Here is a 25,057-nt window from a genome sequence, read left to right as displayed (position 1 = left end):
AGCATTTCACTGTAAGGTCTACTACACCTGTTGTATTCAGCATTTCACTGTAAGGTCTACTACACCTGTTGTATTCAGCATTTCACTGTAATACCTGTTGTATTCAGCATTTCACTGTAAGGTCTACTACACCTGTTGTATTCAGCATTTCACTGTAAGGTCTACTACACCTGTTGTATTCAGCATTTCACTGTGAGGTCTACTACACCTGTTGTATTCAGCATTTCACTGTAAGGTCTACTACACCTGTTGTATTCAGTATTTCACTGTAAGGTCTACTACACCTGTTGTAATCAGCATTTCACTGTAATGTCTACTACACCTGTTGTATTCAGCATTTCACTGTAAGGTCTACTACACCTGTTGTATTCAGTATTTCACTGTAAGGTCTACTGCACCTGTTGTAATCAGCATTTCACTGTAATGTCTACTACACCTGTTGTATTCAGCATTTCACTGTAAGGTCTACTACACCTGTTGTATTCAGCATTTCACTGTAAGGTCTACTACACCTGTTGTATTCAGCATTTCACTGTAAGGTCTACTACACCTGTTGTATTCAGCATTTCACTGTAAGGTCTACTACACCTGTTGTATTCAGCATTTCACTGTAAGGTCTACTACACCTGTTGTATTCAGCATTTCACTGTAAGGTCTACCTATACCTGTTGTATTCGGTGCACGTGACAAATAAAATTTGATTTGATTTGAACCACACAGCTCCATCTCAACCGTAACACGACCACCTGAACAGAGCAGGAACACAACATGAGACCGTCAGACTGTCTTGTCTTGTCTCTCTGTCCGTGGCTCTCAGGAACACAACATGAGACCGTCAGACTGTCATGTGTCTCTGTCCGTGGCTCTCAGGAACACAACATGAGACCGTCAGACTGTCATTGTCTCTCTGTCCGTGGCTCTCAGGAACACCCTGGCCTATATCAGCCACACAACGTATCATGAACATTAACACAACATAACCGTAACACAACCTCAATATAACGTGAAACAACCGTCAGACAACTAACGCCACAGCTCCATCTCAACCGTAAACACGACCACATTGGACACTATGAGCCACACTAACGCCACAGCTCCATCTCAACCGTAACACGACCACCTGGACACTAACCCCACAGCTCCATCTCAACCGTAACACGACCACCTGGACACTAACCCCACAGCTCCATCTCAACCGTAAACACGACCACATTGGACACTAACGCCACAGCTCCATCTCAACCGTAAACACGACCACATTGGACACTAACGCCACAGCTCCATCTCAACCGTAAACACGACCACATTGGACACTAACGCCACATCTCCATCTCAACCGTAAACACGACCACATTGGACACTAACGCCACAGCTCCATCTCAACCGTAAACACGACCACATTGGACACTAACGCCACATCTCCATCTCAACCGTAAACACGACCACATTGGACACTATGAGCCACACTAACGCCACAGCTCCATCTCAACCGTAACACGACCACCTGGACACTAACGCCACAGCTCCATCTCAACCGTAAACACGACCACATTGGACACTAACGCCACAGCTCCATCTCAACCGTAAACACGACCACATTGGACACTAACGCCACAGCTCCATCTCAACCGTAAACACGACCACATTGGACACTATGAGCCACACTAACGCCACAGCTCCATCTCAACCGTAACACGACCACCTGGACACTAACGCCACAGCTCCATCTCAACCGTAAACACGACCACATTGGACACTAACGCCACAGCTCCATCTCAACCGTAAACACGACCACATTGGACACTAACGCCACAGCTCCATCTCAACCGTAAACACGACCACATTGGACACTATGAGCCACACTAACGCCACAGCTCCATCTCAACCGTAAACACGACCACATTGGACACTAACGCCACAGCTCCATCTCAACCGTAACACGACCACCTGGACACAACAAGAACATGACCACACTAGACCTGTTGCTAGACCTGTTGTTATATATAATTGGCTTCCCTGACCTGTTTCTAGAACTGATTCTAGATCTGCTTGGCTTCCCTGACCTGTTTCTAGATCTGTTTCTAGACCTGTTTCTAGACCTGCTGTTATATATGTTTTATATCTGCTTGGCTTCCCTGAACTGTTTCTAGACCTGTTTCTAGACCTGCTGTTATATATGTTTTATATCTGCTTGGCTTCCCTGAACTGTTTCTAGACCTGTTTCTAGACCTGTTTCTAGACCTGCTTGCCTGTGAAAGCGCGTCCTCAGACCGTTAGTAACCCATGTGTGTGTATATAGGGAACTAACTACAGACTCATGACACGGCTCCAAACATTCCACCAACTTTACGCAATACAAAAACCCTTTTTCTTCTCTCTGCGTTGTTGGGAACGGAAGGGAAGGGCCAATCAGCCGTCAGTAAGCATTTCCCTGTTAGTCTACACCTGTTAGTTTACCAAGCATGTGAGGAATACAGTTAGATTCTGATTTATCTAACAACAACAAAAGTATTTCTTGCCTTCTTGTTCTCCTCTTCTTCAGGTCTGTCGTTCTGTTCTTCTTGCCCCTTGTTGATTTCTCTCCGTCTTGTTGTCTCCGTCTTTATGTCTCCGTCTTGTTGTCTCCGTCTTTATGTCTCCGTCTTGTTCTCTCCGTCTTTATGTCTCTGTCTTGTTCTCTCCGTCTTTATGTCTCCGTCTTGTTGTCTCCGTCTTGTTGTCTCTGTCTTGTTGTCTCCGTATTGTTGTCTCCGTATTGTTGTCTCCGTCTTGTTGTCACCTCTCCTGTCGTCTTGTCTTTGTCTCTCGTCGTTAGTTTGTCCCTTCTCTCCCCCTGCGGTCGTTGTAGCGAGGTGGGTGTTGCGTTCTGCAGAGCTGCAGATGGAGGAGGACTCTTTTAACTGTACCACTTCCCCTTTCCTCTGTTACTTACACACACACACACACACACACACACACACACACACACACACAGAGAGAGAGAGACACGCGCAGACACACACACACACACACACAGAGAGAGAGAGACACGCGCAGACACACACGCACACACACTCACACACACACACACACACACAGAGAGAGAGAGACACGCGCAGACACACACGCACACACACTCACACACACACACACACACACACACACACACACACACACACACACACACACACACACACACACAAACACACACACACAGAGAGAGAGAGACACGCGCAGACACACACGCACACACACTCACACACACACACACACACACACACACACACACACACAGAGACACGCGCAGACACACACACACACAGAGAGACACACACATACAGAGAGACACACACAGGCGCAGTATACTCAGTATGTGAACGTGTGAGATCACAAAACCAACCACAACATTATCTACAAAGCACACATTCAGAGAGGCGCTGCAGTGTGACAGAAACAGGGTGAAAATAATCTCACTGTTGAAGTTTGCAACGTGAAAATGCACATGGTTCTAGAACACCAGTGAGAGTAGAATCCATTCCAATACTTCATATACTGATTAACACATCAGAACTTATCCTAACTAGTAGTTCATGTACTGATTAACTCATCAGGACTCTACTTACCCTAACTAGTAGTTCATGTACTGATTAACACATCAGAACTCTACTTATCCTAACTAGTAGTTAATGTGTTAACGGATTAACTCATCAGAACTCTACTTATCCTAACTAGTAGTTCATGTACTGATTAACACATCAGAACTCTACTTATCCTAACTAGTAGTTCATGTACTGATTAACACATCAGAACCCTACTTATTCTAACTAGTAGTTCATGTACTGATTAACTCATCAGGACTCTACTTACCCTAACTAGTAGTTCATGTACTGATTAACTCATCAGAACTCTACTTACCCTAACTAGTAGTTAATGTGTTAACTGATTAACTCATCAGAACTCTACTTACCCTAACTAGTAGTTCATGTACTGATTAACAAATCAGACCCCTACTTATTCTAACTAGTAGTTCATGTACTGATTAACACATCAGGACTCTACTTACCCTAACTAGTAGTTCATGTACTGATTAACACATCAGGACTCTACTTATTCTAACTAGTAGTTCATGTACTGATTAACTCATCAGAACTCTACTTACCCTAACTAGTAGTTCATGTACTGATTAACTCATCAGAACTCTACTTATCCTAACTAGTAGTTCATGTACTGATTAACTCATCAGAACTCTACTTATCCTAACTAGTAGTTCATGTACTGATTAACTCATCAGAACTCTACTTATCCTAACTAGTAGTTAATGTGTTAACTGATTAACTCATCAGAACTCTACTTATCCTAACTAGTAGTTCAAGTACTGATTAACACATCAGGACTCTACTTATTCTAACTAGTAGTTCATGTACTGATTAACTCATCAGAACTCTACTTACCCTAACTAGTAGTTCATGTACTGATTAACACATCAGGACTCTACTTATTCTAACTAGTAGTTAATGTACTGATTAACTAATCAGAACTCTACTTATTCTAACTAGTAGTTCATGTACTGATTAACACATCAGAACCCTACTTATTCTAACTAGTAGTTCATGTACTGATTAACACATCAGGACTCTACTTACCCTAACTAGTAGTTCATGTACTGATTAACACATCAGGACTCTACTTACCCTAACTAGTAGTTAATGTACTGATTAACACATCAGAACCCTACTTATCCTAACTAGTAGTTAATGTGTTAACTGATTAACTCATCAGAACTCTACTTATCCTAACTAGTAGTTAATGTGTTAACTGATTAACTCATCAGAACTCTACTTATCCTAACTAGTAGTTCATGTACTGATTAACACATCAGAACACTACTTATCCTAACTAGTAGTTAATGTACTAACTGATTAACTCATCTGAAACTCTACTTATCTTAACCAGTAGTTCATGTGTTAACTGATTAACTCATCTGAAACTCTACTTATCCTAACTAGTAGTTCATGTGTTAACTGATTAACTCATCTAAAACTCTACTTATCCTAACTAGTAGTTAATGTACTAACTGATTAACTCATCTGAAACTCTACTTATCTTAACCAGTAGTTCATGTGTTAACTGATTAACTCATCTGAAACTCTACTTATCCTAACTAGTAGTTCATGTGTTAACTGATTAACTCATCTGAAACTCTACTTATCCTAACTAGTAGTTCATGTACTGATTAACTCATCTGAAACTCTACTTATCCTAACTAGTAGTTCATGTACTGATTAACTCATCAGAACTCAACTTATCCTAACTAGTAGTTCATGTACTGATTAACTCATCAGAACTCCACTTATCCTAACTAGTAGTTCATGTACTAACTGATTAACTCATCTGAAACTCTACTTATCCTAACTAGTAGTTAATGTGTTAACTGATTAACTCATCTGAAACTTTACTTATCCTAACTAGTAGTTAATGTGTTAACTAATTAACTCATCAGAAACTCTACTTATCCTAACTAGTAGTTCATGTACTGATTAACTAATCTGAAACTCTACTTATCCTAACTAGTAGTTAATGTGTTAACTGATTAACTCATCTGAAACTCTACTTATCCTAACTAGTAGTTCATGTACTGATTAACTCATCAGAACTCAACTTATCCTAACTAGTAGTTCATGTACTGATTAACTCATCAGAACTCCACTTATCCTAACTAGTAGTTAATGTACTAACTGATTAACTCATCTGAAACTCTACTTATCTTAACCAGTAGTTCATGTGTTAACTGATTAACTCATCTGAAACTCTACTTATTCTAACTAGTAGTTCATGTACTGATTAACTCATCAGGACTCTACTTACCCTAACTAGTAGTTCATGTACTGATTAACTCATCAGAACTCTACTTACCCTAACTAGTAGTTAATGTGTTAACTGATTAACTCATCAGAACTCTACTTACCCTAACTAGTAGTTCATGTACTGATTAACAAATCAGACCCCTACTTATTCTAACTAGTAGTTCATGTACTGATTAACACATCAGGACTCTACTTACCCTAACTAGTAGTTCATGTACTGATTAACACATCAGGACTCTACTTATTCTAACTAGTAGTTCATGTACTGATTAACTCATCAGAACTCTACTTACCCTAACTAGTAGTTCATGTACTGATTAACTCATCAGAACTCTACTTATCCTAACTAGTAGTTCATGTACTGATTAACTCATCAGAACTCTACTTATCCTAACTAGTAGTTCATGTACTGATTAACTCATCAGAACTCTACTTATCCTAACTAGTAGTTAATGTGTTAACTGATTAACTCATCAGAACTCTACTTATCCTAACTAGTAGTTCAAGTACTGATTAACACATCAGGACTCTACTTATTCTAACTAGTAGTTCATGTACTGATTAACTCATCAGAACTCTACTTACCCTAACTAGTAGTTCATGTACTGATTAACACATCAGGACTCTACTTATTCTAACTAGTAGTTAATGTACTGATTAACTAATCAGAACTCTACTTATTCTAACTAGTAGTTCATGTACTGATTAACACATCAGAACCCTACTTATTCTAACTAGTAGTTCATGTACTGATTAACACATCAGGACTCTACTTACCCTAACTAGTAGTTCATGTACTGATTAACACATCAGGACTCTACTTACCCTAACTAGTAGTTAATGTACTGATTAACACATCAGAACCCTACTTATCCTAACTAGTAGTTAATGTGTTAACTGATTAACTCATCAGAACTCTACTTATCCTAACTAGTAGTTAATGTGTTAACTGATTAACTCATCAGAACTCTACTTATCCTAACTAGTAGTTCATGTACTGATTAACACATCAGAACACTACTTATCCTAACTAGTAGTTAATGTACTAACTGATTAACTCATCTGAAACTCTACTTATCTTAACCAGTAGTTCATGTGTTAACTGATTAACTCATCTGAAACTCTACTTATCCTAACTAGTAGTTCATGTGTTAACTGATTAACTCATCTAAAACTCTACTTATCCTAACTAGTAGTTAATGTACAAACTGATTAACTCATCTGAAACTCTACTTATCTTAACCAGTAGTTCATGTGTTAACTGATTAACTCATCTGAAACTCTACTTATCCTAACTAGTAGTTCATGTGTTAACTGATTAACTCATCTGAAACTCTACTTATCCTAACTAGTAGTTCATGTACTGATTAACTCATCTGAAACTCTACTTATCCTAACTAGTAGTTCATGTACTGATTAACTCATCAGAACTCAACTTATCCTAACTAGTAGTTCATGTACTGATTAACTCATCAGAACTCCACTTATCCTAACTAGTAGTTCATGTACTAACTGATTAACTCATCTGAAACTCTACTTATCCTAACTAGTAGTTAATGTGTTAACTGATTAACTCATCTGAAACTTTACTTATCCTAACTAGTAGTTAATGTGTTAACTAATTAACTCATCAGAAACTCTACTTATCCTAACTAGTAGTTCATGTACTGATTAACTAATCTGAAACTCTACTTATCCTAACTAGTAGTTAATGTGTTAACTGATTAACTCATCTGAAACTCTACTTATCCTAACTAGTAGTTCATGTACTGATTAACTCATCAGAACTCAACTTATCCTAACTAGTAGTTCATGTACTGATTAACTCATCAGAACTCCACTTATCCTAACTAGTAGTTAATGTACTAACTGATTAACTCATCTGAAACTCTACTTATCTTAACCAGTAGTTCATGTGTTAACTGATTAACTCATCTGAAACTCTACTTATCCTAACTAGTAGTTCATGTGTTAACTGATTAACTCATCTGAAACTCTACTTATCCTAACTAGTAGTTCATGTACTGATTAACTCATCTGAAACTCTACTTATCCTAACTAGTAGTTCATGTACTGATTAACTCATCAGAACTCAACTTATCCTAACTAGTAGTTCATGTACTGATTAACTCATCAGAACTCCACTTATCCTAACTAGTAGTTCATGTACTAACTGATTAACTCATCTGAAACTCTACTTATCCTAACTAGTAGTTAATGTGTTAACTGATTAACTCATCTGAAACTTTACTTATCCTAACTAGTAGTTAATGTGTTAACTAATTAACTCATCAGAAACTCTACTTATCCTAACTAGTAGTTCATGTACTGATTAACTAATCTGAAACTCTACTTATCCTAACTAGTAGTTAATGTGTTAACTGATTAACTCATCTGAAACTCTACTTATCCTAACTAGTAGTTAATGTGTTAACTAATTAACTCATCAGAAACTCTACTTATCCTAACTAGTAGTTCATGTACTGATTAACTAATCTGAAACTCTACTTATCCTAACTAGTAGTTAATGTGTTAACTGATTAACTCATCAGAAACTCTCGACTCTGAAAGTGACTGAGTTGGATTTGCAACAAGTGACAACCGAAGGCACTAAATAGTATTTCCTTGATTCCTCATGTCCTCCCTTCCTGTCTCCTTCTCAAAGCACATTGGTGCAGAAGCTCTGAGGTTCCACCCCTTGGATCTCCTCCTCCAATGGGTTTTGAGAAGAGGCCAAGGAGAGAGGATGCGAGGAATCAAGGAAATACCATTGACCCACATTAGAGATACAGCTTAATAGGGAACTGGTGCCCTCTAGTGCCACTAGTAGATACTGCTGGGCCATTACAACTGAAGGCTAAACGCACAACACACACACAGAGCTATGTAATTTGCCAAACAAACTCTTGATCATTCTGTCCCTCCCTCCCTCCCTTCTCGTTTTCACTCTGTCTCTTCCCTCAGAATGTTACTATCCTGTCCCAACTCGTTTGCTCTGCCCCCTGACTCGAGATACAGATTCCTAAGTGGGGACTGGCTGATTTATGGTGCCCCCCCGGGTCCATCGTGGGGTCTGATTGGCTGAGGAAGCAGCATAGCGGGCTACTGATTCACAGACCAGGAGAGAGGGAGAGAGAGAGAAAAGTCAAGAATATCATAAAGAGTCAGAAGCAGCTCATCTCAGGTAGGTGCAACATGTCTCCACGGCCAAAACACTGGAACTGTGTGTGTCTAACTGGTTGTTTAATTATGTGTGTGTGACTGTGTGTGTGACTGTGTGTGTGACTGTGTGTGTGACTGTGTGTGTGTCTGTGTCTAACTGGTTGTTTAATTATGTGTGTGTGACTGTGTGTGTGACTGTGTGTGTGACTGTGTGTGTGACTGTGTGTGTGACTGTGTGTGTGTGTAACTGTGTGTGTGTAACTGTGTGTGTGTGTGTGTGTGTGTAACTGTGTCTGTGTGTAACTGTGTGTGTGTGTAACTGTGTGTGTGTGACTGTGTGTGTGACTGTGTCTGTGTGTAACTGTGTGTGTGTGTGTGTGTGTGTGTGTAACTGTGTCTGTGTGTAACTGTGTGTGTGTGTAACTGTGTGTGTGTGACTGTGTGTGTGACTGTGTCTGTGTGTAACTGTGTGTGTGTGTGTGTGTGTAACTGTGTCTGTGTGTAACTGTGTGTGTGTGTAACTGTGTGTGTGTAACTGTGTGTGTAACTGTGTATTTAACTGTGTGTGTAACTGTGTGTGTGTATGTGTAACTGTGTGTGTGTGTGTGTAACTGTGTGTGTGTGTAACTGTGTGTGTGTGTAACTGTGTGTGTGACTCTGTGTGTGTGTCACTGTGTATTTAACTGTGTGTGAAATATGGTCTGTCTGTCTCTATCTGTCTCTCAGACATGAATAATCGCTCCATAGCCTGGTGGCTGAAACAGATAGGACTGCCCCAGTACACCAAGTCACTGGAGGGAGAATACTACGGTCTAGAGGTACCTGACTGTCTGCCTGACTGTCTGTCTGGAGAGAGAATACTATGGTCTAGAGGTACCTGTCTGTCTGCCTGACTGTCTGTCTGGAGAGAGAATACTAAGATCTAGAGGTACCTGTCTGTCTGTCTGGAGAGAGAATACTATGGTCTAGAGGTACCTGTCTGTCTGCCTGACTGTCTGTCTGGAGAGAGAATACTAAGATCTAGAGGTACCTGTCTGTCTGTCTGGAGAGAGAATACTATGGTCTAGAGGTACCTGTCTGTCTGCCTGACTGTCTGTCTGGGGAGAGAATACTATGGTCTAGAGGTACCTGACTGTCTGTCTGACTGTAGAGAGAATACTATGGTCTAGAGGTACTTGTCTGTCTGACTGGGGAGAGAATACTACGGTCTAGAGGTACCTGACTGTCTGTCTGGAGAGAGAATACTATGGTCTAGAGGTACCTGACTGTCTGACTGTCTGTCTGGAGAGAGAATACTAAGGTCTAGAGGTACCTGACTGTCTGTCTGGAGAGAGAATACTATGGTCTAGAGGTACCTGTCTGTCTGTCTGGAGAGAGAATACTATGGTCTAGAGGTACCTGACTGTCTGTCTGGAGAGAGAATACTATGGTCTAGAGGTACCCGACTGTCTGACTGTTTGACTGTCTGACTGTCTGTCTGTCTGTCTGGAGAGAGAATACTATGGTCTAGAGGTACCTGACTGTCTGTCTGTCTGTCTGGAGAGAGAATACTATGGTCTAGAGGTACCTGACTGTCTGACTGTCTGTCTGGAGAGAGAATACTATGGTCTAGAGGTACCTGTCTGTCTGACTGGGGAGAGAATACTATGGTCTAGAGGTACCTGACTGTCTGTCTGTCTGACTGGAGAGAGAATACTATGGTCTAGAGGTACCTGACTGTCTGACTGTCTGTCTGGAGAGAGAATACTATGGTCTAGAGGTACCTGTCTGTCTGACTGGGGAGAGAATACTATGGTCTAGAGGTACCTGACTGTCTGTCTGTCTGACTGGAGAGAGAATACTAAGGTCTAGAGGTACCTGTCTGTCTGTCTGGAGAGATAATACTATGGTCTAGAGGTACCTGTCTGTCTGACTGGAGAGAGAATACTATGGTCTAGAGGTACCTGATTGTCTAACTAGAGAGAGAATACTATGGTCTAGAGGTACCTGTCTGTCTGTCTGGAGAGAGAATACTATGGTCTAGAGGTACCTGATTGTCTGACTAGAGAGAGAATACTATGGTCTAGAGGTACCTGTCTGTCTGTCTGGAGAGATAATACTATGGTCTAGAGGTACCTGACTGCCTGTCTGGAGAGAGAATACTATGGTCTAGAGGTACCTGACTGTCTGACTGTCTGTCTGGAGAGAGAATACTAGGGTCTAGAGGTACCTGACTGTCTGTCTGGAGAGAGAATACTATGGTCTAGAGGTACCTGACTGTCTGACTGGGGAGAGAATACTATGGTCTAGAGGTACCTGTCTGTCTGACTGGGGAGAGAATACTATGGTCTAGAGGTACCTGACTGTCTGGAGAGAGAATACTATGGTCTAGAGGTACCTGACTGTCTGACTGTCTGTCTGGAGAGAGAATACTATGGTCTAGAGGTACCTGACTGTCTGTCTGTCTGTCTGGAGAGAGAATACTATGGTCTAGAGGTACCTGTCTGTCTGACTGTCTGTCTGGAGAGAGAATACTATGGTCTAGAGGTACCTGACTGTCTGTCTGTCTGTCTGGAGAGAGAATACTATGGTCTAGAGGTACCTGTCTGTCTGTCTGGAGAGAGAATACTATGGTCTAGAGGTACCTGACTGTCTGACTGTCTGTCTGGAGAGAGAATACTATGGTCTAGAGGTACCTGACTGTCTGTCTGTCTGACTGGAGAGAGAATACTATGGTCTAGAGGTACCTGACTGTCTGTCTGTCTGTCTGGAGAGAGAATACTATGGTCTAGAGGTACCTGACTGTCTGTCTGTCTGTCTGGAGAGAGAATACTATGGTCTAGAGGTACCTGACTGTCTGTCTGTCTGTCTGGAGAGAGAATATTATGGTCTAGAGGTACCTGACTGTCTGTCTGTCTGTCTGGAGAGAGAATACTATGGTCTAGAGGTACCTGACTGTCTGGAGAGAGAATACTATGGTCTAGAGGTACCTGACTGTCTGGAGAGAGAATACTACGGTCTAGAGGTACCTGACTGTCTGACTGTCTGTCTGGAGAGAGAATACTATGGTCTAGAGGTACCTGTCTGTCTGTCTGGAGAGAGAATACTATGGTCTAGAGGTACCTGACTGTCTGTCTGTCTGACTGGGGAGAGAATACTATGGTCTAGAGGTACCTGACTGTCTGTCTGTCTGGAGAGAGAATACTATGGTCTAGAGGTACCTGACTGTCTGTCTGTCTGACTGGAGAGAGAATACTATGGTCTAGAGGTACTTGACTGTCTGTCTGGAGAGAGAATACTATGGTCTAGAGGTACCTGTCTGTCTGTCTGGTGAGAGAATACTATGGTCTAGAGGTACCTGACTGTCTGTCTGTCTGACTGGAGAGAGAATACTATGGTCTAGAGGTACCTGACTGTCTGGAGAGAGAATACTATGGTCTAGAGGTACCTGTCTGTCTGACTGGGGAGAGAATACTACGGTCTAGAGGTGCCTGACTGTCTGTCTGTCTGTCTGGAGAGAGAATACTATGGTCTAGAGGTACCTGAATGTCTGTCTGTCTGTCTGGAGAGAGAATACTATGGTCTAGAGGTACTTGACTGTCTGTCTGGAGAGAGAATACTATGGTCTAGAGGTACCTGTCTGTCTGTCTGGTGAGAGAATACTATGGTCTAGAGGTACCTGACTGTCTGACTGTTTGACTGTCTGTCTGGAGAGAGAATACTATGGTCTAGAGGTACCTGACTGTCTGTCTGGAGAGAGAATACTATGGTCTAGAGGTACCTGACTGTCTGTCTGGAGAGAGAATACTATGGTCTAGAGGTACCTGACTGTCTGTCTGGAGAGAGAATACTATGGTCTAGAGCAGGGGTGTCAAAGTCAAATGGACGGAGGGCCAAATAAAAAAATCAGCTACAAGACGAGGGCCGGACTGTTCGAATGTTCATTGAAAAATTTTTAAATGACGCATATAGTCTAGTGAACCTAATTGAACCTACTGAAAACCTAACAAATATATTACAATATGATCAGATAAATAAAGCAATATTTTCTTATGGCTCTGTCAGTAATCTTTAATTTTCAACAGACACAAAAGACAAATTTCCTTTATATAAATATCCCCATAACATGAACATTAAATGAAAGAAACCGGTATTCAAGGCACCATCAGTAGACTATATTTTCTATTTTAGCAAAAGTGGGCTAAATTTACTTCAAAGAAAAAACAATAATAGCAATTTTCTATCATCCACTCAACTGAAATATTTTTAAAATATAATTGGATTGAAATACAAAAAAATAAAGTGCAAAAATCTATTAATCAAAAACAACACTTTGTTTAAGGAGAAGTAACATGCAGTGAAAACAAATATTAAATTTTAACTTTTAAACTTGAACTGAGTAAAAACTCTAAATATGTGATTGCACAGTAATGTTCACTTGTTTGAGGTTGAGGGTGATACTTGGTGGTGTCCCATCTTTTCCACAAGTTCATCAATGTTCGGGGTAAGGCTCTGAGCTGAAGAAATCCTCAGAATTGAGTGGAGGTGTTCAGCAGTAAGTCGACTTCTGTGTGATGTTTTGTTCAGGTTCATCAAAGAAAACAGTTGTTCACACAGGTATGTGCTGCCAAACATAGACAACGTTTGAGCAGCCTGGATGCGCAGCTGGGGCATTGTGCCGGGGAGGAAACGGGCGAACTCCGCAGCACCCACTGCCGCATATTTTGCCCTCAGTGCATCATTGCATTGGAGGTCAATCAACTCCATTTGGAGGTTTGGTGGTGAGCTTTCCACGTCAACAGCAAATGGGTTACCGAGCAGTTCCAACCTGCTTTTTTGTGCTTCAAAGTCAGCAAATCGGCGTCGAAAGTCAGCGGCAAGCATACCTATTTTATCAGCCAACTGTGTGCTCGGGAACGCACTGGTAGAGAGCTTCTCTTTCATGGTCTGGCAGCTGGGAAAGTGGCTCAAATTTTCTTTCCGCATCTGCGTCTCCCACAGAGTCAGTTTGGTTTTAAATGCCTTCACTGTACTGTACATATCAGAGATGACACGATCCCGACCCTGCAGCTGCAAGTTTATTGCATTCAGATGACTCGTAATGTCACACAGAAAAGCCATTTCACACAGAAACATTTCGTCTCGGAGTTGTGTTGTGTCTTTCCCTTTGCTGTCCAAGAACAGACAAATCTCCTCACGAAGCTCGAAACATCTTTGAAGCACCTTTCCCTGGCTTAGCCATCGCACCTCTGTGTGATAAGGCAAATCACCATGCTCCGTTTCTAACTCCGTCAGAAATGCCTTGAACTGGCGGTGATTCAAACCTTTGGCTCTGATAAAGTTAACTGTGCGCGTGATGATGCTCATTACATGCTCCATTTTCAAGGCTTTACCGCACAACGCTTCCTGGTGTATGATACAATGATAAGCTGTCAGCTCACCTGTCGCGTTTTCCTCTTGCATCTTTTCCCGTATCTTCGCCACCAGTCCGCTCCTGTGTCCACACATCGCAGGTGCTCCGTCGGTTGTCAAACCCACGAGTTTTTCCCAAGGCAGCTCCATCTCATTTACACATCTTGACACCTCTTCATACAAATCATGCCCCGTAGTTGTGCCATGCATAGGACGTAAAGCCAAAAACTCCTCTGTCACGCTTAGGTTGGAGTCCACTCCGCGGATGAAAATTGACAACTGGGCAATGTCAGAAATGTCGGTGCTCTCATCCACAGCCAAGGAATATGCAATAAAATCTTTTCCCTTTTTCACAAGCTGCTCTTTTAGATTGATGGACAACTGGTCTACTCTCTCGGCAATGGTGTTTCTGCTCAGACTCACATTTAAAAAGAGTTGCCTTTTTTCTGGGCAAACTTCGTCACAAACTTTAATCATGCAGTTTTTGATGAAATCCCCCTCCGTAAATGGCCGGGCTGATTTAGCGATCTCTTCTGCCAAAATAAAACTGGCCTTGACAGTTGCGTCCGCGTGTGTGTCCGCGTGTTTCGTTTCATAATGTCGTCTCAGATTATACTCTTTCAGTACCGCCACACTTTCTCCACACAGAAGACACACAGGTTTTCCAGCTACCTTCGTGAACATATACTCCGACTCCCACCTTGTTTGAAACCCCCGGTTCTCAGTATCCACCTTCCGTTTTGCCATTTTTGATGGGTATCTGAAAGTTAATTTTACTGTGATGCTGACGACTGCTGTGCCAATAAATATTGAAATGAAGCAGCCTACTGCTCGGTGCGTCACCTTTGCATTGTGGGAAATGTAGTATTGGTGCGTGTAAAAGATCTGCGGGCTGCCGGCTTGCTGCGGGCCGGTTCTAATAATAAATCAAGATCATCCCAGGGGCCGTAAAAAACCTTCTTGCGGGCCGGATGTGGCCCGCGGGCCTTGACTCTGACATATGTGGTCTAGAGGTATCTGACTGTCTGTCTGTCTGTCTGGAGAGAGAATACTACGGTCTAGAGGTACCTGACTGTCTGTCTGTCTTTCTGGAGAGAGAATACTATGGTCTAGAGGTACCTGACTGTCTGTCTGTCTGTCTGGAGAGAGAATACTATGGTCTAGAGGTACCTGACTGTCTGTCTGTCTGTATGCAGAGAGAATACTATGGTCTAGAGGTACCTGACTGTTTGTCTTTTACTGCCTGTTTCTTTCTGTATTTACTAAACTGATAGTTTCAGCCTTCATTTCTGTCCATCTCTCTCACCCCAACCTGTCTCTCTCTCTCTCTCTCTCTCTCTCTCTCTCTCACTCTCTCTCCATCTCCATATCTCTCCCTCTCCCCTCCTCCTCTCTCACCTCAACCTCTCTCTCTCCCCTACCCTTCTCTCTCACCCCAACCTCTCTTCTCTCTCACTTTTCCTCACCCTCATCTCTCTTTCTCCATCTCCTTCTCTCACCAAAACCTGTCTCTCTCTCTCCCCCATCTCTCTCTTGCCCTCTCCCCTCCACAACCTGTCTCTCTCTCTCTCTTACTCTACATCTCCCTCTCTCCTCTCCCCAACCTCTCTCTCCATCTCCCTCTCTCCCTCTCCCCTCCCTCACTCTCTCAACCCAACCTCTCTCTCTCTCTCCATCTCTCTCTCCCTCCCTCCCTCCATCTCTCTCTCTCTCCCTCCATCGCTCTCTCTCCCCATCTCTCCCTCTCTCCCCCTATATCTCTCTATATCTCTATCTCTCCCCATCTCTCTATATCTCTCTCTCTCCCCATCTCTCTCTCTCTCTCTCTCCCTCCATCTCTCTCTCCCTATCTCTCTCTCTCTCCCTCCATCTCTCTCTCCCTCCATCTCTCTCTCCCTCCATCTCTCCCTCTCCCTCCCCCTCCATCTCCCTCTCCCTCCATCTCTCTCTCTCCCTCCATCTCTCTCTCCCTCTTACTCTCCCTCCATCTCTCCCTCTCTCTCTCTCCATCTCTCTCTCCCTCTTACTCTCCCTCCATCTCTCTCTCTCCCTCCATCTCTCTCTCCCTCCATCTCTCTCTCCCTCCATCTCTCTCCCACCATCTCTCTCCCTCCATCTCTCCCTCTATATCTCCCTCCATCTCTCTCCCTCCATCTCTCTCCCTCCATCTCTCTCCCTCCATCTCTCCCTCTATCTCTCCCTCTATCTCTCCCTCCATCTCTCTCCCTCCATCTCTCTCTCTCCCTCTCTCTCTCTCTCTCTCTCTCTCTCTCTCTCTCTCCATCTCTCTCTCCCTCCCTCTCTCTCCCTCCATCTCTCTCCCTCTCTCTCTCTCCATCTCTCTCTCTCCAGGGTTTGCTGTATGTATGTGATGTAGATCTGAAGGAGGCAGGAGTAGATGACCCCAGTCACAGAGACACTATACTGTCTCTCTCCCTCTCCCTCTCTCTCTCTCCATCTCTCTCTCTCCAGGGTTTGCTGTATGTATGTGATGTAGATCTGAAGGAGGCAGGAGTAGATGATCCCAGTCACAGAGACACTATACTGTCTCTCTCCCTCTCCCTCTCTCTCTCTCCATCTCTCTCTCTCCAGGGTTTGCTGTATGTATGTGATGTAGATCTGAAGGAGACAGGAGTAGATGATCCCAGTCACAGAGACACTATACTGTCTCTCTCCCTCTCCCTCTCTCTCTCTCCATCTCTCTCTCTCCAGGGTTTGCTGTATGTATGTGATGTAGATCTGAAGGAGGCAGGAGTAGATGATCCCAGTCACAGAGACACTATACTGTCTCTCTCTCTCTCCATCTCTCTCTCTCCAGGGTTTGCTGTATGTATGTGATGTAGATCTGAAGGAGACAGGAGTAGATGATCCCAGTCACAGAGACACTATACTGTCTCTCTCCCTCTCCCTCTCTCTCTCTCCATCTCTCTCTCTCCAGGGTTTGCTGTATGTATGTGATGTAGATCTGAAGGAGGCAGGAGTAGATGACCCCAGTCACAGAGACACTATACTGTCTCAGCTGCTGCGACACAGACAGACACTAGACCCACACTCTGGTAACACACACACACACACACACACACACACACACACACACACACACACACACACACACACACACACACACACACACACACACACACACACACACACACACACACACACACACACGTATGTAGACATACACACACATATACACATGAACATGAACCCACACACACACTCGTCTAACCTGTGCCCTGTGTTGTCCTGTCTCAGGTATGGTGGAGGAGCTGAGGGTGAGCAGGAAGTATTCTCTGGGCTCGTCTCTGGACCTGGTGAGAATATAGAATATAGAACACAGAATATAGAACACAGAATATAAAATATAGAACACAGAATATAGAATATAGAACACAGAATATAGAATATAGAACACAGAATATAGAATATAGAACATAAAACAGAATATAGAATATAGAACACAGAATATAGAACATAGAACATAGAATATAGAACACAGAATATAGAATTTAGAACACAGAATATAGAACATAAAACAGAATATAGAATATAGAACACAGAATATAGAATATAGAACATAAAACAGAATATAGAACACAGAATATAGAATATAGAACATAAAACAGAATATAGAATATAGAACACAGAATATAGAATATAGAACACAGAATAGAGAATATAGAACACAGAATATAGAACACAGAATATAGAATATAGAACACAGAATATAGAACACAGAATATAGAATATAGAACACAGAATATAGAATATAGAACATAGAATGTAGAATATAGAACACAGAATATAGAATATAGAACATAGAATGTAGAACATAAAACAGAATATAGAACACACAACCAGAACTGGTTCTATCCTTCTCCCCCAAGTGTGCATTTGTTCACTCTCCTCGCCAATACAATGCAATGAGGGGGAGTGAACAAGTGCACACTTCAGGGAGAAGGGGGCAAAACAGAATTGGGCTAACGAGATGAGGAAGAATGAATCTACTTCCTCAACCAGTAGAATCTCTAGAAGATGAACAGAACTCTTCCCAGCCAATAGAAGTGACCAGAAGCCCTGGATCAGGTTGCTCATGTTGTCTGCTTGGTCTCTCCGATGGCTCTCCGTTCATTTGTTCTGTTCTGGCTCTAAAGGTGAAACCCAGGAAGGATCTGTTCCGTCAGAGTGTTCTGCCCCGCCTTCGACGCAAAGTCACAGTCTCCGCCTCCTGTTCACAGCTCCACCCACTGGAGGAGGGGCTCAGCCCAGGACTCGCCCCCGAGCAGACAAGGAAACGCAGGTACAAAACTAGGAATATACACTTTCATATCAAAAGACTGGGAGGGTTGGAGGGTGTGTGTGAGGGTTGGAGGGTGTGTGTGTGTGAGGGTTGGAGGGTGTGTGTGTGTGACGGTTGGAGGATGTGTCTGAGGGTTGGAGGGTGTGTGTGTGTGACGGTTGGAGGATGTGTCTGACGGTTGAGGTTGTGTGGTTTATCATTAAAGGGTGTGTGTGTGAGAGGGTTGGGGGTTGGAGGATGTGTGTGTGAGGGGGTTGGGGGGTTGGAGGGTGTGTTTGTGAGGGGGTTGGGGGGTTGGAGGGTGTGTGTGTGAGAAGGTTGGGGGTTTGGAGGATGTGTGTGTGAGGGTTGGAGGGTGTGAGTGAGAGAGTTGGAGGGTGTTGTGAGAGGGTTGGAGGGTGTATGTGTGAGAGGGTTGGAGGGTGTGTGTGAGAGGGTTGGAGGGTGTGTGTGAGAGGGTTGGAGGGTGTGTGTGAGAGGGTTGGAGGGTATGAGTGAGAGAGTTGGAGGGTGTTGTGAGAGGGTTGGAGGGTGTGTGCGATGGTTGAGGTTGTGTGGTTTATCATTAAAGGGTGTGTGTGTGAGAGGGTTGGGGGGTTGGAGGATGTGTGTGTGAGAAGGTTTGGTGGTTTGAAGGATGTGTGTATGAGAAGGTTGGGGGGTTGGAGGGTGTGTGTGTGAGGGGGTTTGAGGGTTGAAGGGTGTGAGAGGTTTGGAGGGTGTGTGTGTGTGAGAGGGTTGAAGGGTGTGTGTGAGAGGATTGGAGGGTGTGTGTGAGAGGGTTGGAGGGTGTTTGTGTGATGGTTGAAGGGTGTGTGTGTGAGAGGGTTGGAGGGTGTGTGTGAGAGGGTTGGAGGGTGTGTGTGTGATGGTTGAGGTTGTGTGGTTTATCATTAACCACACTGTCATAAACACAGCCCTTTAAACAGGAGTGTGTCAACAGAACAGTAATTAATGGAGCAGGGACTATGTCCATCCGTCTGTCTGTCTGTCTGTCTTCTCATAGCAGGGACTGTGTCCATCTGTCTGTCTGTCTTCTCATAGCAGGGACTGTGTCTGTCTGTCTGTCTGTCTTCTCATAGCAGGGACTATGTCCGTCTGTCTGTCTGTCTTCTCATAGCAGGGACTGTGTCCATCTGTCTGTCTGTCTTCTCATAGCAGGGGCTGTGTCCATCTGTCTGTCTGTCTTCTCATAGCAGGGACTGTGTCCATCCGTCTGTCTGTCTTCTCATAGCAGGGACTGTGTCCGTCTGTCTGTCTGTCTTCTCATAGCAGGGGCTGTGTCCATCTGTCTGTTTGTCTTCTCATAGCAGGGACTGTGTCCATCCGTCTGTCTGTCTTCTCATAGCAGGGACTGTGTACGTCTGTCTGTCTGTCTTCTCATAGCAGGGGCTGTGTCCATCCGTCTGTCTGTCTTCTCATAGCAGGGACTATGTCCGTCTGTCTGTCTGTCTTCTCATAGCAGGGACTGTGTCCGTCTGTCTGTCTGTCTTCTCATAGCAGGGACTGTGTCCGTCTGTCTGTCTGTCTTCTCATAGCAGGGACTATGTCCGTCTGTCTGTCTGTCTTCTCATAGCAGGGACTGTGTCCGTCTGTCTGTCTGTCTTCTCATAGCAGGGGCTGTGTCCATCCGTCTGTCTGTCTTCTCATAGCAGGGACTATGTCCGTCTGTCTGTCTGTCTTCTCATAGCAGGGACTGTGTCCGTCTGTCTGTCTGTCTTCTCATAGCAGGGACTGTGTCCGTCTGTCTGTCTGTCTTCTCATAGCAGGGACTGTGTCCGTCTGTCTGTCTGTCTTCTCATAGCAGGGACTGTGTCCATCTGTCTGTCTGTCTTCTCATAGCAGGGACTGTGTCCATCTGTCTGTCTGTCTTCTCATAGCAGGGGCTGTGTCCATCCGTCTGTCTGTCTTCTCATAGCAGGGGCTGTGTCCATCCGTCTGTCTGTCTTCTCATAGCAGGGACTGTGTCCATCCGTCTGTCTGTCTTCTCATAGCAGGGACTGTGTCCATCCGTCTGTCTGTCTTCTCATAGCAGGGGCTGTGTCCATCCGTCTGTCTGTCTTCTCATAGCAGGGACTGTGTCCATCCGTCTGTCTGTCTTCTCATAGCAGGGACTGTGTCCATCCGTCTGTCTGTCTTCTCATAGCAGGGGCTGTGTCCATCCGTCTGTCTGTCTTCTCATAGCAGGGACTGTGTCCATCCGTCTGTCTGTCTTCTCATAGCAGGGTCTGTGTCCATCCGTCTGTCTGTCTTCTCATAGCAGGGACTGTGTCCGTCCGTCTGTCTGTCTGTCTTCTCATAGCAGGGACTGTGTGTCCGTCTGTCTGTCTTCTCATAGTTGTCTGTTTACCTCGTATTATTGAACCCAACATGTTTGTTCCAGAACCTTCCTTAAAGGTTTATTCACAAACCTCACCTTGTTCCACATGTTGTTGTGTTAAAGTGAAATTATGTTATTAGACACTTTTACACATTATTTAGAAAGGAAAAGCTGAAAAACACAGATTTAACCACAAAGACCAGGGAGGTTTTCCAGCGCCTCGCAAAGAAGGGCACCCATTGGTTGATGGGTATAAATAAATAAATAAAAGCATCTATTGAATATTTGAGCCTGGTGCAGTTATTCATTACACTTTGGATGGTGTATCAATACACCCAGTCACTATAAAGATACAGGCGTCCTTCCTAAACTGTTTCCCGGAGAGGAAGACAACGGCTCAGAGATGATCACCATGAGACCAATGGGGACTTTAAAAAACTGTTACAGAGTTTATTGGTTAAGACAGGAGAAAACTGTTACAGAGTTTATTGGCTGTGATAGGAGAAAACTGAGGAAGGATCAACAACATTGCAGTTACTACGCAATATTAACCGAAATGACAGAGTGAAAAGAAAGAATCTTGGACAGAATATAAATATTTAAAAAAATGCACCGTGTTTGCAGTAAGGTACTAAAGTAAAACTGCACAAAACAAAATCCTGAATACAAAGTGTTATGTTTGGGGCAAATTCAACACACCACATCACTGAGTACCAGTCTTCATATTTTCAAACACGGTAGTGGCTGCATCATGTTATGGGTATGCTTGTCATCGGCAAGGACTACGTAGTTTTATGGGATAAAAAGAAACGGAATAGAGCTAAACACAGGCAGGAAAACCTGGTTCAGTCTGCTTTCCAAGAGACACTGGGACGGAGACAAATTCCCCTTTCAGGAAGACAATAACCTAAGACAGAAGGCCATACACTGAAGTTGCTTACCAAGATGATATTGAATGTTCCTGAGTGGCCCAGTCACAGAAAATCTATGGCAAAACTTAAAAATGACTGTCTAGTAATGATCAACAACCAGATCTTTAAAAATTATTAAAATAATAGTTTGCAAATATTGTACAATCCAGGTGTGGAAAGCTCTTAGAGATTTACCCAGAAAGACTCACAGCTGTAATCGCTGACAAAGGTGAGTCTATCACTGGCATTATGATAATAATGATATTATGGGGTATTGTGTGTAGATGGTTGAGTTTTTTTAAATCCATTTTTAATTCTGTCTGTATCTGGAACAAGATGTGGAATAAGTAAAGGGAACACTTTCTGAAAGCTCTGTATCTGTAACAAGACGTGGAATAAGTAGAGACGAACACTTTCTGAAAGCTCTGTATCTGGGATTTACGTAGTTCTTCTCTCAGACCTCAACTCCTAACAACTAATCTCTCAGGTTTGGATGGGCATTAACACGTAAATTACTTTAAAATAGGCTCCTTTAGGGAAAAAAATACAGTTCATATATTAATATATACTGTATACTGTGTGCCCTATGACATACTGTATACTGTGTGCCCTATGACATACTGTATACTGTGTGCCCTACGACATACTGTATACTGTGTGCCCTACGACATCCTGTATACTGTGTGCCCTACGACATCCTGTATACTGTGTGCCCTACGACATCCTGTATACTGTGTGCCCTACGACATACTGTATACTGTGTGCCTTACGACTTACATGGTTGTGAGCTAACCTGGCCTCTCCAGTAGAGTCTATCTCTGGGACACATCAGCCTCCAGGCTCCAGGTATTCACTGGTTGAAACAGCTGGCAGGGTAGGGAGCCTCTGGGGGCAGGGTAGGGCGCCTGGGAGCAGGGTAGGGCGCCTGGGAGCAGGGTAGGGCGCCTGGGGGCAGGGCAGGGAGCCTGGGGGCAGGGTAGGGAGGTAGGGAGCCTGGGGGCAGGGTAGGGGGCCTGGGGGCAGGGTAGGGCGCCTGGGGGCAGGGTAGGGGGCCTGGTGGCAGGGTAGGGAGGGTAGGGCTTGGAACCAACCACTGGGGGTATGAGTAGGAGGTGGATGGGGGTTGCATTTCAGTTGTCATACAAAGTTCTTCCACAGACAGCCATTTATATCTAGACTACAGATAACCAGACTGTCTCTACCACAGACAGCCATTCATATCTAGAGATAACCAGGCTGTCTCTACCACAGAGAGCCATTCATATCTATACTACAGATAACCAGACTGTCTCTACCACAGACAGCCATTCATATCTAGACTACAGATAACCAGGCTGTATAATATTTCTTGCCAGATGCAAATAACATCCTCGTCGTCACGTCAGTCAAGTCTGGGCCTGTCGGTTCAGCCGTTAAACTTCACAGGAGGAAGAGAGAGAGAGAGAGAGAGAGAGAGAGAGAGAGAGAGAGAGAGAGAGAGAGAGAGAGAGAGAGAGAGAGAGAGAGAGTCAGAGTGAGAGAGTGTCAGAGTGAGAGAGAAAGAGAGAGAGAGAGAGTGTCAGAGAGAGAGAGAGTCAGAGAGAGAGAGAGAGGTTTCCCTGGCTCTACTTTGATAAATCATTAACAACCTGGTGAAGTGTAGCTCCTGACCCTGAGTGTGTGTGTGTGTATGTCCGTGTGTGTACATCCGTGTGTGTGTGTACGTCCGTTTATGTGTGTGTGTGTGTGTGTGTACGTCCATTGATGTGTGTGTACTTCCATGTGTGTGTGTGTGTGTGTACGTCCGTGTGTGTGTGTGTGTACGTCCGTGTGTGTGTGTACGTCCATTTGTGTGTGTACGTCCATTTGTGTGTATGTCCGTGTGTGCGTGTGTGTGTGTGTGTGTGTGTGTGTGTGTGTGTACGTCCGTGTGTGTGTACGTCCGTGTGTGTGTGTGTGTGTGTGTTCCACCCCTGCCTGGATATGATGGTATTGCCCTGGAGAGAACAGTGTCAGTATAGACCTGTTGAGCAACAACCTTCTGTCAGGAAAATACAACTAGTCTGTCTGTTCCAGTCCATTCCCTAACAACTGTCTGTCTGTCTGTCTGTCTGTCTGTTCCAGTCCATTCCCTAACAACTGTCTGTCTGTCTGTTCCAGTCCATTCACTAACAACTGTCTGTCTGTCTGTCTGTCTGTCTGTTCCAGTCCATTCCCTAACAACTGTCTGTCTGTCTGTTCCAGTCCATTCACTAACAACTGTCTGTCTGTCTGTTCCAGTCCATTCACTAACAACTGTCTGTCTGTCTGTCTGTTCCAGTCCATTCACTAACAACTGTCTGTCTGTTCCAGTCCATTCACTAACAACTGTCTGTCTGTCTGTCTGTCTGTCTGTCTGTCTGTCTGTCTGTTCCAGTCCATTCACTAACAACTGTCTGTCTGTCTGTCTGTCTGTCTGTCTGTCTGTCTGTTCCAGTCCATTCACTAACAACTGTCTGTCTGTCTGTCTGTCTGTCTGTCTGTCTGTCTGTTCCAGTCCATTCACTAACAACTGTCTGTCTGTTCCAGTTCATTCACTAACAACTGTCTGTCTGTCTGTCTGTCTGTCTGTCTGTCTGTTCCAGTCCATTCACTAACAACTGTCTGTCTGTCTGTCTGTCTGTCTGTCTGTCTGTCTGTCTGTCTGTCTGTTCCAGTCCATTCCCTAACAACTGTCTGTCTGTCTGTCTGTTCCAGTCCATTCACTAACAACTGTCTGTCTGTCTGTCTGTTCCAGTCCATTCACTAACAACTGTCTGTCTGTTCCAGTCCATTCACTAACAACTGTCTGTCTGTCTGTCTGTCTGTCTGTCTGTCTGTTCCAGTCCATTCACTAACAACTGTCTGTCTGTTCCAGTCCATTCACTAACAACTGTCTGTCTGTCTGTCTGTCTGTCTGTCTGTTCCAGTCCATTCACTAACAACTGTCTGTCTGTCTGTCTGTTCCAGTCCATTCACTATCAACTGTCTGTCTGTCTGTCTGTCTGTTCCAGTCCATTCACTAACAACTGTCTGTCTGTCTGTCTGTCTGTCTGTCTGTCTGTCTGTTCCAGTCCATTCACTAACAACGGTCTGTCTGTCTGTCTGTTCCAGTCCATTCACTAACAAC

The 25,057-nt window shown here is 43.8% G+C and overlaps 2 protein-coding genes across 2 annotated transcripts in view; one reads left to right on the top strand and one right to left on the bottom strand.

Moving 5' to 3' along the window:
- Nucleotides 1-25,057, bottom strand: part of LOC139394325 (proto-oncogene vav-like) — an 84,794-nt gene that overhangs the window by 58,452 nt on the left and 1,285 nt on the right. The window contains exons 2-3 of the mRNA XM_071142365.1: nt 17,629-17,710; nt 2,520-2,874 (exon numbers count right to left, since the gene is read on the bottom strand). The gene's annotated coding sequence lies outside the window, so the exon portion shown is untranslated. The remainder of the gene's footprint in view (nt 1-2,519; nt 2,875-17,628; nt 17,711-25,057) is intronic.
- Nucleotides 9,734-25,057, top strand: part of LOC139394326 (SH2 domain-containing protein 3A-like) — a 41,779-nt gene continuing 26,455 nt past the window's right edge. Inside the window, exons 1-4 of the mRNA XM_071142369.1 lie at nt 9,734-9,823; nt 17,335-17,452; nt 17,655-17,713; nt 18,554-18,699. Coding sequence (XP_070998470.1) covers nt 9,734-9,823; nt 17,335-17,452; nt 17,655-17,713; nt 18,554-18,699 — 413 coding nt within the window. The remainder of the gene's footprint in view (nt 9,824-17,334; nt 17,453-17,654; nt 17,714-18,553; nt 18,700-25,057) is intronic.

This window comes from Oncorhynchus clarkii, unplaced genomic scaffold (genome assembly GCF_045791955.1).
Source record: "Oncorhynchus clarkii lewisi isolate Uvic-CL-2024 unplaced genomic scaffold, UVic_Ocla_1.0 unplaced_contig_12313_pilon_pilon, whole genome shotgun sequence".
Taxonomy (NCBI): domain Eukaryota; kingdom Metazoa; phylum Chordata; class Actinopteri; order Salmoniformes; family Salmonidae; genus Oncorhynchus; species Oncorhynchus clarkii.
Note: the sequence above shows the minus strand (reverse complement) of the source record. Positions and strands in the feature narration are given on the sequence as shown.